General features: G+C 46.1%; 1 protein-coding gene across 14 annotated transcripts in view; it reads left to right on the top strand.

Annotated features, from left to right (window-relative positions):
* The window catches only part of IRF2 (interferon regulatory factor 2), an 86805-nt gene that overhangs the window by 64974 nt on the left and 5193 nt on the right, over positions 1-16638 (top strand). For 5 of the 14 annotated variants that reach the window (XM_004040681.5, XM_055384882.2, XM_055384877.2 and 2 more), the window contains 2 exons: positions 1254-1371; positions 10450-10614. In XM_004040681.5, the coding sequence (XP_004040729.1) occupies positions 1254-1371; positions 10450-10614 (283 nt within the window). Of the gene's footprint in view, positions 1-1253; positions 1372-2247; positions 2353-10449; positions 10615-16638 lie in introns of all 14 variants that reach the window. The other 9 variants (XM_063705665.1, XM_063705667.1, XM_063705666.1 and 6 more) reach the window with 3 other exon arrangements.

Below are 16638 nucleotides of genomic sequence, written 5' to 3'. Positions count from 1 at the left end.
TAGGGATGGATATGCTGGGCCTGCCCTTATGTTGGACCTTCGGGACATCTGGTAAACCAGGCAGTGTATGGTTTGTTTAAAAACCGAGCTATACAGTGGAGTGATGCCTTTGAAGTCATGTTATTAAGGTGGGAGTTTGCCAGGTGGGATTATGAAGGAGGAGGTTATTTCCCCTCCTTCCGTTAGTGACTTTTTAAGGATTTTGGGGGGATTGATTCCAAGTAGTGTATAAATAAGCTGATGGGAACGCCCACCATGTTTCAGAGCCGACCGCTGTTGACTTTTCCAAGCACAGTCACGTCTACTTGCATGATCCTCTGCTTCCAGTCCTGTGTTCCTTCTGCTCTCTACCCTCTTCCGCTTTGGATTCCTTGGGTGTTGTCCTGTGTGGCTTTTGTCTGACTTGATTGCTATCGTAGCAGCAGATGCAAACTTACCTTGAGAGCTGAACGTCCACAGGCACCTCAGGGCTGGCTTTTGCAGAGCTGTTTAGTACAAGGGAGTGGAGGGTTCTGGTGCACTTGAAAAAAAAGCACACATTTAGAGCTCCAATAAGGGAAAGGAATTTGTTCTCATTATTTCATTAGTGTGCACGTGCAGAATTCTTGGGCTGGATGAGATATTCAGCCACCTGAAGGGCATTTATGTAAAGCCCATGGTGTGGGGTTGCCCGGCTGGACTCAGGCCAAGGTGATCAGCCAGCCATCCAGTGCAGGGCCTCAGGTGGCCAGAGGCCATGGCAAAACTTATCTGCAGAGAATTCATCTACAACGTCCTCTGGGCTCCTGTTCTTGGGCCAGTCACTGAGGCAGAGCTTTTCCTAAGAAATAATTATGAAAGAGGTAGCATGATTCCTCCCTTAGGAGAAAGCCAGGCATTGATTCTTTTGAGCACCCCCTCAGAGGAGGAGAGTGTAGAATCCACGCAGTGCAGCATTTTACAGAGACAATGATGCAGCTCTGCGTAGCCCCAAAGCTATTGTCTGCAGGTGGAAGCATTTCCTAAAGGCAAGCCAGATGGGCCAGTACCGTTTCCTTGAAGGAAAATGGAAGGAGCTGAATACCCAGCAGTGTACCCTGGGCAGAAATGTGCTTTAAAACAGGCCAGTTTAAAGAAGCAGGGAATGAATGTATTCGGCAGCTGAACATGAATGACCCTAGCATTAAAGAAAGTAGGCAGAGGGTAGAATTTCAGCTAAGAGAAGGGAGGGGAAAGGAAGTGTTCTCAATTCTTTTTTCTTTTCTTCTTCCTAGCAAGAACCAGTTGAGTCATCTCTGGGGCTTAGTAATGGAGTAAGTGATCTTTCTCCTGAGTATGCGGTCCTGACTTCAACTATAAAAAATGAAGTGGATAGTACGGTGAACATCATAGGTAAACTGTTTTGACGTCTCATTTTTTATACATACCAGCAGCCCCCTGGGGCCTAAAATTTGTAAAACAGTGAACTTCAAATAACATAGTCAGTGGGAGGAGGTCTTGGAATCATCTCAGAATGCAAGTTCCAGCCCCCAGATTTCAAGGCTGAGAAACGAAGGCTTTTGAGGATCAGATAAAAGAACTTAGACGGGTCAGCCTCCGTGGAAGAAGGCTGGGGTGATCTCCCAGGAAAAATGTTTGTTTCCCGGTGGCTCGTGGCTAGCGATCCCAGTCTTTCACTATTTGGTTCACGTGGACAAAAGAGTATTTATTTAACTCGGGAACCAAGGAGAGGGAAGATGGTCCTCGCGAGTCCTCTCAGCAACTGCTTCCTGGCAGACAGAGAAACTGAGGCACAGAGACATGTTGCCAAAGGGCCCACTCTGATTCAGCAGATATTTTTGAGCACCTTCTGTATATCAGACTCAGTACTAGGAGCAGGAAATAGATGGAGGAGGCCCAATTTCTTTTTTCATGGAGGGACAGAGATAGTAAACAAAGACACCCCCAGATAACTGCAGTGTTACCATGTGTGGTAAATACTGCAAAAGAAAAGAAAGGAGAGAGAAAAATCAAGGCACCAAATTTAGATTGGAGCTCTCAGAGGAGCAGTGTTTTCCCTCCTTCGTAACAGTTGAACAACTTCCAGATGTAGCTAGCTGCGCCCACCCCCGAGGAGGGCAGGGTCTTTACAATGAAGACACATCTTCGGATGTTCCTTCTCTCCTGTATGGCCAGATGCACAGGTGTAGTGCCCAAAAGACCTCAGCCTGCTTTCCCTTTAAGGGGAAGGAGAAGAAAAAACTCCTTTTTGTTTTTACTTTCTTTCAGCACTGAATTTTTGTTGTGTGTGTGGTGACTTCTGTTTTTGGGAAACGGAAGAAGCCAGCAGCATGCTGAATTGTCCTGACAGGCCTCCGCTGGCCTCTTGCCGAGGTTAGCAGTGCTTTTTTTGTATTTAAACCATCTCCTGGGCAGTGTAAAAAGTTTGCAGGTGCGGACATTCTGTCTGACTGGTCTCGGCAGTGCTCTATAACCCTGTTGTGTTTCTTGATAAAACACAGCCCCACCCTTTAATAAAGCAAAGATTGCTATGAAACCAGAGAGTCTATTCATTACTGTGGAGTGACTAGAGCAGTCTGTAGTGACTAGACATACGGCAATTAGGAAGTCATGGAGTTGGGATTTTTGTCTTAATTTTGGCTGCTCAAAGTGCCCCCTGTAGGATATTCTTTTTTCGGGAATTGTTTCCAAACTTGCCTGTCTTTATCTATGGTGAAACTCAAGCCGCTTTTTAAGGCAAGCCTGCAAACCCAAGTATCAACATGGGCCCCTGAAGGCACAGGAGAGCAGATTCACAGCTTACTGACCAGTGTTAGGGTCCCCACGAGGGCCACCCATTTGAACTCAGGGTTGGCAGACTCTGGCCCCAGCACTTGCCGTGGTTTCAGGATGGGCAGAGGTGACACAGGGCTATGGAACCCTGGGTCTTCATCTCTTCCCATATCCTTTGTTTCCCCTTCTTTTTGCCATATTTTATTGTGCTTCAGATAGAAATTTTATTTATAAGATAAAAAGTAGCTCTGAGGCTGGGCGCGGTGGCTCATGCCTGTAATCCCAGCACTTCGGGAGGCCGAGGTGGGTGGTTCACGAGCTCAGCAGATCAAGACCATCCTGGCCAATATGGTGAAACCCTGTCTCTACTAAAAATACAAAAATTAGCTGGGCGTGGTGGCAGGTGCCTGTAGTCCCAGCTACTCAGGAGGCTGAGGCAGGAGAATCGATTGAACCCAGGAGGCGGAGGTTGCAGTGAGCCAAGATGGCACCACTGCGCTCCAGCCTGGGTGACAGAGGGAGACTGCCTCAAAAAAAAAAAAAAAAAAAAAAAAGATAAAAAGTAGCTCTGGGTGAGTCTTTAGATGGAAGGCACCACCTCTTAGGAGATCACCCATGCTGTCAGCCGTGCCCGTGCCTTCTTCCTGGAAGCTGAGTTGTTCACCCCTTAGGAGAAGGGGCCTGAGACAAGGCATTTGATTTTATCCACACCTCTAGAATGCTCTTAGCAAGATGAAACTCCATATGAGATGTGAACCCTTACATCGCAATATGCCCAGACACAGAACCCACAACAACATACTTTATTCTTGGCTGTATTGGACCTGGAGCACCTGGGCACTGAGGTGAGACTGTGGGGCCACTCCTCAGTCACCAGGCGCCAACCGAGAGACCTGGGCAGTGGAGTTGGGCTGCTGTGTTTTCAGCCTTAAGAAGTTTTTATTTACTCAAGAAAGCTGTCGTCTTTTTGTGAGGCTGTATATTATTTTCTCCTTCCCTCTCTCCCTGGCTGCTGCTGCCTCGTTTATAATTAGCTGTCAGCTCCTCCTGTCTTCCCTCACCGTACTTCTCAAGTCCATCCCCTTGTTTCTGACACTGTGTGTGGGCCTGCCTTGGCTGTCACCTGGGCTCTGCTTCCATTCTGCTCCCCATTTATTCTTCTCACAAAATAAAGAATGCCAGTGTCATCATGTCACCACTGCCCCTAAGAGAAGGAGCTGAGTTCCCCCAGGTCCCCGGGGTCTGGCATGATCTAGGCCCTGCCCACCGCTTTCATACCTGTCTTTGAACTTGAATTACTCTGAACGAGTTAAGCTCCCTGTGGCTGCTCATAGAGACAGTGAGGTTGGTGGTGGGTCTCCTTATGGTGGAGCAGCTGCAAAGGCTTTGTCCACAGGGCACAGTGAGGGGTGGACATGTGGCAGTTCCAGCAGGAGGTATAGCTCCAGCCCAACACGTCTCATCCACACTTCCGCTCCCAGATCATTGACCCTTGAGACACTGGTTACCTCTACTGAGTTTTTTTTTTTTGAGACCAAGTTTCACTCTGTTGCCCAGGCTGGAGTGCAGTGGCGCAATCTCGGCTCACTGCAACCTCTGCCTCCTGGGTTCAAGCGATTCTCCTGCCTCAGCCTCCCAAGTAGCTGGGATTACAGGGATGCGCCACCATGCCTGGGTAATTTTTTTTGTATTTAGTAGAGATGGAGTTTCACCATGTTGGTCAGGCTTGTCTCGAACTGCTGACCTCAAATGATCCACCTACCTTGGTCTCCCAAAGTGCTGGGATTACAGGTGTGAGCCACCGCGCCTGGCCTCTACTGAGTTTTTACTGGGATACATCCTGTGCTTCCCTTCGTGTAGTAGCCTGAGATGCTGTTTTCTCATGGGGTGCAAGGTGCACGCTGCCCTGTCCCACTCTTGCTTCCTCCTGCACTCTGTCACCCTGGTGAGGTGTATGCAGCCTGTAGTCAGGGACAGCCTGGCCCAGGCACCTACAGATCCCTGTCTCGGAGTCACCGGCCCTGCGGTGACCTTCTCTCCCACCATGGCTCTCGAGTGCCTAAACCAAATCATGGCTGTATTTTATACCGAAAGAGCACGAGATTAGAAGTCAAAAGACGTGGGTTCTAGACCTGCTTCTGAAGTTTTTTATTTACCATGTGATTTTGGGCAAACTCCTTAATCTTTTGAAATTCAATTTCTATATAGATTGGAAACAATATATAATTATTTATAAAATGGAAATATTTAAAATTATATAGAAAATGGAAATAATCGTACTGATCCTGCCCATCTTGCAGAGTTATTGTGAGGATGAGGTGAAATGTACAGATAAATCACTCTGGGGCTAGAAGGGGGTAAAATGATATGATTATCATATTACCAAAATCATATTAAAATATATTTGATTAAGAAAAGTAGCCTCCATCTGTGCCGTGTCATCAAGGCTGGTGTGAAGTTTAACTCCTGAAACTTTCAGAGGGGTCGGGGGAAATTTCCCTGCATGATGCTCTGCTGATGGCCTGATTTTTTATGCCTGCTAGTAAGTTTCATTCTTGACTCTGCAGCTACCTGGGTGACCTTAGCAATTTACCTGAGCTCTGGGTTTCAGCTTTTTTCAACTGTAAAATGGTAGGACCAAACCACCTCCAAGGACCCCTCTGTTTCTAATAATCTGCTTTTAAGCACTTTCTCTGAGGCATGGGAGCAAGTTGCTTTCTCAGGTGGAGACCTACATTAAGTCAACAATTGCTAATAAAGTGAGAATGACCTTTTAAAGAAGCAAACCGGTTCATCAGTAACCAGCCATAAATAACATTGTTATAATTCTCAGCAACTAGATTCAGATAAAATTGCATTCCTGTGGGTGACTCTTTTCAGATGTGCTGACTTTAATAAACTGGAGAAACTTAGTGGATTTCTAGTTCTTCTGTTTGAGAATTTCCCTGGCACACAATAGATAACTGTTGAAAAGAAATGTCACTATTAGTTACGAGCCTGGAGACTCACTAAGGTGAGATTGAAAAGCTTTTATCCTGAGAGGGGCTAAGAAAGCCCTCAGTAGCTCAGTTTGGACTTCATTAACTCTCTGTTAGGGAGAGCATATTATAAAGAGTTGAAATTTGGAGTTCGGTAAGGCTAACATTGAATCCCGGTTCTGCTGCTGATTGTCTGTCTGACCTTGAATTAGTTATGTAGTTCTGTCTTGTACGGTTGTTTCAGCATGTCTAGAATGGGGATCACTATTGTGCCTTCCTCATGGGTTGTGAGGTCTTGGGAGGTGGTAGGGAGAGGCAAAGATCAGTGCTCAGAAAGTCAGGTTTTGTCATTATTCAGTCAGGACACTCTTTGGTACCCAGAGGAGTGCCACTTCTGACTGTTTACTGTAGCAGGTAAGTTTGTTATTCCTGTGTCTTTTCACCTGTCAGGAGTCAGTGTTGCTGTCTGTTTTGCAGCTTGGTGGTCCAGGGAAATCAGTTCACATGTCGAGAGAGAGAGAGAGAGAAACAGATAGAGGCTGGTTAGTGAGAGTGTTGATGCTCATCTGAGAGCCTTTCGATATTGGGATTTCCCTGCTTCTCTCATGGGCTTTCACTCGAGAGCTGGAAAGTTTCTAAAGTACCCACGATGTTTGGATGAAGAGAAGCCATTGTCCCTTACCAGGGCATAAAGCAACTCACGCCTATGGGGGAATTTGGCCTGAGAGATAACGTAATTATATTAACTTGGTATCCAGATCATAGCCCAGAAAACAGACTGACTTTTCTGTCCTGGTCAGCCGCATTCAGGATACACCTAAAATCTGCATGGATGTGCTTATCTACTTTTTTCCCCAAGTCATGTATATTAAGTGAAATATGGTAAAATTCACCCCTTGTAAGGCACACGGTCCTATAAATGTTGACAGATGCACTCAGCGATGTAACTACCACCATAGTCAAGACAGAACATTTTCATCACCCCAACACGCTTCCTCCCTGGCCCCAGCCCTCACACCCACAGCCGGCTGTCTTTATCACTTCCCAAAGGTTTCAAGAGTCCACTTGCCAGAAGTCTTGACATTTTTCTAGAAAACATTAATTGTCACGTCCCGTATTTGCAGATTGTCACAATCCCCTGCAGGACTCCACTCTGGCTCCAGTCAGTGAGCCTCGGCCCCATCACATGTCCATTTATTCAGGGGAGAGTCCCTGGGCGCCTCTCCGGTGGGAGTTGTGAGCATGTGTCATGACTGGACACAAAAAGTTCATACTTTGGTTGAGGAGAGATGCCATTGACCAACTCAAAGCTCCATATGGGTATATAGAGTTAACCAGCAACTTGAGGTCAGAAGTGTCACAAGGTCGTGGCCCATCGTAGTTTCGGCCGAGTGACGGGGACAGTGAGTGAGAGGCACCCAGGGGAGAGAGGCCAGTCTGTGCTGGCGGGTCAGGAAGGGGCTCCAGAAGTCAGGGGCATGGTGAATGCTGCCTGTTGCTCAACCCCCACTCCTGTGCCAGTACCTCATTGAAGCCTTTGATTCCTCAAACTGGAAAAAACACCCCACTTCTCTAGCTTCCATTGTATGGCCCCCTTCTTTTTCTTTTCTTTCTTTTCAGTGTTCACGGCCTTAAACTGTCTCTCTAGATGGTTAGTCACTGGCCTATAGCCATGTATATGAACTTCTTACAAACCGGATCCTTGACTGCATCGATCTTCCGCTGCTCCTTCTAGCCCTGGGAGGCTGGGAGGTGCAAGCAGGTGTTCCATAAATCTCTGTTAGTTGAATAACCGACTAGGACGTCATGGGGACAAGCAGTGAGAGAAAGAATTCCTGGTTGGAACAAAGGGATCTGACTAGGGGGATACTTGAGCTGCTGCCATTGTTTGTAGTCCCAGCTGGCTTGCTGTCTTTCTGTTAGGAGCAACATGCAAAGGAGAGATGAGTTTTGAAATATTGGAAGTTAAAATGGCTTCGACTTAAGTCACATTTATCTAAGACCTTCATTGCCTTAGTATGCAAGGTATCGCTGCGCCCTCCCTCCTCAAACTCTCACACCCCATTTGGTTGCTACCTCCACCCACCAGCTGCTTCTTAGGACTTAGGATAGGGCAGGACATTATCTTGTTTTCCTGCCATTTTATTTTACTTGGCGGGAAGAGGCAGAGGAAACTAGAGAGAGGTTGGTGTAGATCAGCGTCAGTCTGTGTCTGGTGACCTGCATAATTGATGTCCTCACCCTCACATAGGATAATCCAAAGGATGAAATAAATGGGCTTGGGAGTCTGCCTGCCATATATAGCCTGCCTGCCTTTTCTTTAATTTTATCCCCACCAGGAAAACCTAAACAGGATCCGGTTTCCCTTCCATTCTGTATGCTGTGGCTTTTGGACTCTTGTATCACAGCCCCAAATCCCCTTTCTGAGCCTCTTTTGTGCCTTTCCTTTCTTTATTAAAGAACCTATGAATTGCCACTGCCCTCTAAAACCTTCCCTGCGTAGAAATCAGATAATGTGCTTGTCACTCCACCGAAAGCAATTAAAACAGGAACCTGTTTATAAACAAAAATACTTCAGAAAATAAAATACTTGGAGTGATTAAAACGAGCCTCTCCATGACGCCTGGCGTCTCAAGGAGACTGGAATGCATTCTAACCTGAATACTTTGCCGATTGGTGAGAAAATGACTGCAACATAGAGCACCACATATACTCCAAGCTGTGCGAGTTTGGACAAGTCACTCTCCCTCTCTGTGCCTGAGTTTCTTCATCTATAACAGGATAACGATGCTTTCTCTGTCATCCTTATGGGTTAAAATGTTAAAATAACAGATACAGGTATGAGTAAAACGTTGATGATGGTGGCAAAGTGCTTTGAGGACCTTGGGAATTATTTCTTCACCTTTATTTATTGAAGCTAATTTTCAGGGACATTTCATCCAACTAACAGTGGTATGAGGTCAGTTTCATTCAAAATGAGGGCAGGACCTTAGGGACCTTCAAATTAAAATGGCCATGAAACATCATTACTTACCTATGAGAATGGCCAAAATAAATAAACAGTGACGACACGAAATGCTGCCGAGGCTGTGGAGAAATTTGATCACTCAGACACTGCTGGTGGGAATGTAAAATGGCACGGTCACTCCGGGAAGCAGTTTGGCAATTTTCTTGTAAAATTAAACATGAAATTACCATATGACTCAGCAATTGCATTCTTGGGCATTTATCCCAGAGAAATGGAAACTTATATTCATACAAAACCTGAACACAAACATCCATAGCAGCATTATTTGTAATAGTCAAAGGCTTGTAGCAACTCAGACATCCTTCAGAGGGGAGAATAAACACACTGGTACACCTGTACCGTGGAATACTACTCGGCAATTGAAAAGGAACCGATGACTGATACACACAACAACTTGGGTGACTCTGCAGTGAATTATGCTGAGTAAAAAAAAAGCCAGCCCCAAAAGTCTACTGTATGAGTCCATTAATATAACATCCTTGAAATGAACAAATTAATGAAATGGGGAACAGATTAATAGTTGCCCAGGGGTCATGGACAAAGAGATGGATGGGGAGGTACTGAAGGAAGGTGGCTATGGTTACAAAGAGTAACGTGAGAGAGATTGGTCGTGATGGAACTGTTTGGTGTTTTGACAGTGGTGGTAGGTACATGAACCTTCATGTGTGATAAAATTGCACTTAGTCCTGGTGCAGGTACACACTCACACAAAAGAGTGCAAGTAAAACTGAGGAAATCGGAACAAGATGGGTGGATTGTTATTTATGTCAATACTCTGGTTGCGATATTGTATTCTAGCTTTGTAGCATATAACCATTGGAAGAAATTGAGTAAAAGGCACACAGGATCTCTCTGTATTATTTCTTACAACTGTATGTGAGTTTACAATGATCTCAAAATAAACAATATAAGAAAAATATTTGAGGCAGTTTTCAGAGCCAGGGTGGTCAGAATCCATCTTATCAGTGTTCCGGGGAGCTGATGCTACTAATGTTTGCCAGAATTGGAGATCTGACTCTATTCCATTGTGCTGATATTTCAGCCAGTTGGACATGTTGCCTGTAGAGCAGGAAGAGAGCTGGGAGCGTAAGCAGAGCACCCCCCAGCTAGATGGGGACCTTGGGCATTTATCCCAGAGAAGTGGAAACTTATGTTCATACAAAACCTGAACACAAACATTCACACAGCTAGATGTGACACAATTGGGTAGATTTTCATGGCCCTTCCTCTTTAGTAAGGTTTGATAATGTCTCCCTGGATTGTAGAACCCAGAAAATAAGCACAGCGCCTTCTTTTGGAGCAAGAGCAGGGAGCAGAAATCGGTCAGGTTCAAAGTACTGTCATGTCTGGCCCTGGGGCTGGGGCTGGATGCCGCCTCTGGTCCTGTGGCCTTGGCTGTGACGGGGTTGACTGTGGAATTCTGCTGAGCTGGATAGGACATGGCCACCGTGCGTGCCATTGGCAGGCATGCTGGAGACAGACCTGGGGAGCCAAGTGCTGGCCGGCTGCTCTGTGGGAGACATCACTCCAGAGCTACAGAGCTCAGGTGTATTCTTCAGCCCCATGGCAGGGGACAGATGGTGATGGGAGCCTGGCGACCTGGCTCTTTTGGGGAAGACTTTCTTTCTTGAGAAAGTGTGCCAGAATTGTGAGGTCAGCAGACTTTGCATGATGGCTGTCTTTTCTTTGAAGTTGTAGGACAGTCCCATCTGGACAGCAACATTGAGAATCAAGAGATTGTCACCAATCCGCCAGACATTTGCCAAGTTGTAGAGGTGACCACTGAGAGCGACGAGCAGCCAGTCAGCATGAGCGAGCTCTACCCTCTGCAGATCTCCCCCGTGTCTTCCTATGCAGGTAAGCATCAGCGGGAGGCTCCGGGAGGCGTGGGAACCGGCCGCGCAGTCCTTTGGTCTAGGGTCACCCATCTCACCACCCCACGGAGCATCCCTCCTCTGTCCTAGGAGTTATTCTTCCTGGAGTTTTTCATACTTTAATTGTCTTGATCAACATCTTCTTGGACACTTTTGTACTCAGGTAGAGGACAGGATCACAGCATTTCTTTACTCAGTTGGCCATGACATTTTTTATTTATTTATTTATTTTTTTGGAGACAGAGTCTTGCTCTGTCTCCCAGGCTGGAGTGCAGTGGGATGATCTCGGCTCACTGTAACCTCCGCCTCCCAGGTTCAAGAGATTCTTCTGCCTCAGCCTCCTGAGTAGCTGGGATTACAGGCGCACACCACCATGCCAGCTAATTTTTGTATTTTTCGTAGAGACAGGGATTCACCATGTTGGCCAGGCTGGTCTCGAGCTCCTGACCTCAGGTGATCCGCCCACCTTGGCCTCCCAAAGTGCTGGAATTACAGGTGTGACCCACAGTGCCTGGCCTCCCATAACATTTTTATATATGGTTACAGATAAGATTTCTTTAGGGCAGTAGTTCATCAGAGTCTAATTTATTAGCCCAAGTTATTAGAAATTTGGCAGAGTGTTTTAATGGATTCTCAGTTTGAGCAGGCTGGATAGGACCTTAGAGATGATCTCTTCCTGTTCCTTCATTTCTGAAAGGGAAGGGGCTTGCTTAGGGTCGTACAGTCAGCAAGTGTTTGGGCCAGGACTTGACCTCAGCCTTCAGACCCTAAGCTCATTGCTAGATCCATTCCATCCACCAAGCGTACTTGTCCTTTCCACATATTTTCTCTTTCTTTTTATATCTAGTACAGGTTCTAATTAGGCCAGATGACTGAGCCATTTCCAATTCTCCGGGGACTTGGCTACATAATGAGAGGAGTTGGCCCAGGCAGAGTCACAGGGGGAGGAACAGATCCAGTTGGTTCTTCCATTCTTCCAGAGTAAAACGATGGCTCCTCTCGTTCGCCAATATTACTTCACCTTCTCCTCTCTTCCTGATGATCTCCATTGAATTTTGTGGAAATCAATCGTAATTAGGAAATATAAATTCTGAGTCAGTGTTACTGCTTGCAGATATTAAAAATAAAAAGCAGAGTCCCCATCCTGGGAAACTGCAGTTCAACTCTAGTAAATAGTTCAGGGATTCTTCCCTGTGCTCTTTACACGCTGCCAAATGGGGTGTCCTCCAGTAGGTGCCACCCCCAACACTGGCTCCGACCAGCATTGGAATTAGAGTTGACTCAAAGGACTGTTGTTTGTGAATTATCAGCCACTAAATCTAATCTCATTTTCCCTGAATGCCAACTTTCTTTTTTTTTTTTCACTTTTAAAAATTGTGGTAAAATACATTAACATAAAATTTACCATTTTAGCCATTTTTAGGTGCACAGTTTAGTAGCATTCAGTGCAGTAATGTTGTGCAGCCATCACTAGCATCCACCTCCAGAACGTTTTTCATCTTGCAAAACTGAAACTCTGTCTGCATTAAACACTAAGTCCTCTTTTCCCTCCTCCACCCCAGCCCCTGGCAACCTCCTGCCTATTTTCTATCTCAATGAATTTGGCTATTCTAGGTACCTCCTATGAGTGGAATCATAGTGCTTGTTGTTTTGTGACTGGCTTATTTCACTTAGCATAGGTCCTAGTGTGCATTTATGCTAGGAGCGTAAGTGGAATGTGAGAATAGACCTTGGCCACAGGAAGATTATAATCTGTCAAACAGGATAAGCTTGTCACCAGTGATTTATTCAGCAAATGCATTTTGGACTCTTATACGTGCCAGTCCCTGTTTGGTCCTTGCCAGTGTGCAGTCACAAGAACTACTATGTTTTGCAAGTTTATTGTGTCCTGGGAACCATGCTCAGTGCTTGGGTACAGTTGACTGTTGTTGTTGTTGTTTGTTGTAGTTGTTAATAGAAATAGGGTTCTGCCTTGCTGCCCAGGCTGGTCTAGAACTCCTGGGCTCAAGTGATCTGCTCGCCTCAGCCTCCCAAAGTGCTGGGATTACAGGCATGAGCTGCCATGCCTGGTATGATAGAGTTGACTTGTTTAATTATAATTAGAGTAACCCTGTCAGCCTGGGCATCATCATCATCCCGTTTTTAAAAGTGATGAATCTGGCTGGGTGTGGTGGCTCACATCTGTAATCCCTGCACTGGAAGGCTGAAGTGGGAGGATCACTTGAGCCCGGAAATTGGAGACCAGCCTGGGCAACATAGGGAGACCCCATTTCTACAAAAAATAAAAAAAGTTAACCGGGTGTGATGGCATGTGCCCGTAGTCCCAGCCACTTGGAAGGCTGAGGCAGGAGCATCCCCTTGAGCCCAGGAGTTCAAGGCTTCATTGAGCCCTGGTTGCACCATTGCACTCCAGCCTGGGTGACAGAGCGAGATCCTGTCTTAAAAAAAAAAAAAAGAAAAAAAAAAATATATATATATATGGATCTGCGGCTGGCGTGGGTAGAGCAGTGTGTCTGAGGGAGGAATGATTGGGAGCACAGCTAGAACCCATGAGCCGTTGATGCCGAAGGCCGGTCCTTAACCCCCGCCCTGTGTCGCTGCCCTGGACAGCGCACGGGCTCTGCCGTTCAGAACACAGCCACATCCCGTGATCTCATTTGATTTTCACAAGGACCCACCAAAGGAGGCAGAGCAGAATGTTTATGCCTTAATTTTACAGTAGAGCTAACCGAAGCGTGAAACACTCAGCCACTTTGCTTATATTTACATAGTTATGGCTAAAAACCCATGACTTTCTTCTATATCCTGCTGCTGCAGGCATCGTTACACTCCATGTGGTTTTCTTTCTCTCTTCTTTTTTTAGGGGGTTGGAGCTTTAGAATAGACTTCTATGTTTATCTGTTGAGTAAGACTTTTCTGAGGTCTTCTTGGGAATTCTGGAAAGACCTCTTCTTGCTGTTCTGCCAGCAGTGGCATTTGCTCAAGCAAAAGATTCCAGAGAACAGCAGATCCATGCAGAGAGAAATGAACATTTCATTACTCTCTTCAGGACATTTGCATAGATTTGAAAGGAAGGATTTCAGTACCAGGATGGCAGTCAACAGGAGGTTTTGCTGGAGCCTGGCTTTTCAGCCTGGCCTTTGGTTCTTTCCGTTGTTTTCATTGTCTGGATTCTCCAGAACCTCGTGGAGGGAGGCTTACTGGTTGGACGCAAAATGTTCCGTCGCTGCTGCTGTTCTAGAGCTCACAGTGATGTAAAACATTTCCCTGCTACTGACTGTAGCTAATTTTAGTTCCTCTGTCAGAAATTGTATAACATGCTGTCAGGAAAGGCAGCTTTCTGCGTGTATTCACCTTTCTTGCTTTATGCTCTCCAGTAGAGTCGGCCATTTGCCTGTTTTCCATGATGGAGTTCCTTTGTTTGGGCTGTTCATCTGAATTTCAACCTCCTCTGACCACCTAATTTTTTTTTTTTTTTTTGAGACGGAGTCTCGCTCTGTCGCCCAGGCTGGAGTGCAGTGGCGCGATCTCGGCTCACTGCAAGCTCCGCCTCGCGGGTTCGCACCATTCTCCTGCCTCAGCCTCCCGAGTAGCTGGGACTACGGCCGCCCACCACCATGCCCGGCTAATTTTTTTTGTATTTTTAGTAGAGACGGGGTTTCACCATGTTAGCCAGGATGGTCTCGATCTCCTGACCTCGTGATCCACCCATCTCAGCCTCCCAAAGTGCTGGGATTCCAGGCGTGAGCCACCGCGCCCGGCATGCTCTGACCACCTTTATTCATCTGTTTGGGAAACTGGTATTTGGAGGCTGCTGTTTGCTAGTTTTTCCCCCTACTGATCATTGAATTATAATCCCAGTAGTATATTACAAAACCACATTCAGTTTTGCAAGTCTGTCTTCTCCTCTATGGTCTAAATATTATGGTGAGAAAGAGAAGAGATAGTACTTGCGTTGGACGTTTTAAGACAACATAAAATTCTAGTGTGATTTGTGAAGCTTTCATACTAGGGAGGGACATTTCAAAGTGCCACTTTGGGAAGCTCTGGCGGAGAGACATGTCATGTTTAAAGGTCCATTACAAAGTGACCCCTTGCCTGATCTGTGGCATCAGAATTTTATTAGGTGGTTGATGGTTTAGTAGAAGAAAACCACAGTAGAATAATGAGGGAGGATGGGTAAGAGGATGGGTAAGAGTAGACTCGAGAAGAAAACATTGTCTGAAGGACTCACTGGCTATAATGAGAGAGTGGAGATCGCCTGCTGACCAGCAGCCATCAGTAAAGGCTTTGAATCCTTCGGGAAACTACACCAGGCTTGCATTTTGTTGGGCGGACCAAAGACACAATCGCTTTGAGATTAAGAGGATTCCGATTTGAAAATAATTTACTCCTGGTGAAAGTAATTGAGAATATGATCAATAGAAAGAAATTCAAATCAAACTTGCTGAACAAGAGCCTTCCAGAAAGTGTGGCAGAATGTCAGAGTGCAAAAAGCCTTTCAGGTGAAAATGCATCCTCTCCCTTCCCGCAGTGTTCCTGCTTAGACAATATGTATATTCTCAGGGAGGCGTTAAAAACTGGACTGGATAGAGAGTGAACCTACAACTAGCGTCACCCTAGAACTGGAAGAGCTTTTGAGATCATCTAATCCAAATCCTCCCCTTCCCTCCCACCCTAGATGCTTTCAGGAAAACTGAGACCAGAAAGGTTAAGTGAATTACTCATGTGCCTGTTGGTACTGTACAAACACCTTCAGCTTCTTCAGCTTGTTTGGAGTTGCTGGAGAAGCAACTCCAGACTTCTTTATTCCATTGTATTCGAAGTAAGTAATAAACAAAAAGCAAAAACAAATCCAAACTAATCAAAAGGGAAAATGAAATGACAACGTATGTTGATAGTTCGATAGTAACACTGATCTGGAGGCCCAGCTGCAGTCAGCTCCCTTGTGTAAGAAGTCAGCGTGGAAGTGGCAATGGTGGTCAAACCAAGGAAACAGAGGACACGGGGCGCGGTGCATCCAACAAAGCACTTGGAGCCACCGATTATGGGGTCACAGAGAGAACTGCTCCCCTCAGGGGGAGGTTCAGGGTTCTCTGCTCCTAAGCTAAGGTACTGAAGTCCCCTTTTTAAAACTGTCAGTGTCCTAATAGGGCGCATCTTCCTGATGACTTCAGATGCTGTGGAACTTAATCTAGACATGACGCTCTTTAACTCGCATTTGTATCAGCTGAAAACATAAGTTCAGAGCGTGTGTATCTTTTCTTATCTGCAGCTATTTCCCCAAAGCTGAAAACTGGGTATTTAAAGGAAGTTAGCATCCCGGTCACATTCACGGGCGGTGCAAGGTCTTACCCGGGAGCCTTACCCCAGGATCTGACTTCCAGCCCCTCCTGCACCTGTGACTGGGGCTGTGCTGGAATCCCAGCCCCCAAAGCATGCTTGGTGGCGTATCTTTGTTTGTATTTGGAGGGGAAAGGAAAAGAAGACAGTGATATTTATGGAGAGTCATTAGGAGTGAAGAGCATCTGAACCCATATGAAAGGAAGAGAAAGCTTGGCTTTGGAGCACAAAGAAAGCTAAGCATAAAATGGAAAGCGGATCTTGAAATGTTGTCAGAGACCAGAACAGCAGGGAAGCAGAGCTGCTGTGTGCAGTGCACAGGCCCTGGAATCAGAAGTACAGTTTTGTTTTCTCTCCTCTGTGCTGTCTCAGTTGGCAACTTTGGCAAGTTTCTCAACATCTCTGTTCCTCATTTTTCTTCTTGGGAGTGGCCGTTCCGATTCCTGCCTCCTCGGGATACTGAGCCAGCACGAGGGTTCTCTGAGGAGGGAAATTTTTTTTTTTCTGTTGGTTTTCATGTGTTTCTGCGTGGAAACAATTCTTGTGCTCGGCAATGTCAGCTCATCTTCATAGCTGGGATCGTCGTCAGCTGAGGCTGAGGGCTTCTCTGGGCCTCTGTGGCTCCCAGCACGGGGTGTTTTGGGGAAACATGCCCAGTCCGAGG

This window comes from Gorilla gorilla, chromosome 3, assembly GCF_029281585.2.
Source record: "Gorilla gorilla gorilla isolate KB3781 chromosome 3, NHGRI_mGorGor1-v2.1_pri, whole genome shotgun sequence".
NCBI classification, from domain to species: Eukaryota; Metazoa; Chordata; class Mammalia; order Primates; family Hominidae; genus Gorilla; species Gorilla gorilla.
This window is presented reverse-complemented; position numbering and strand designations above follow the sequence as displayed.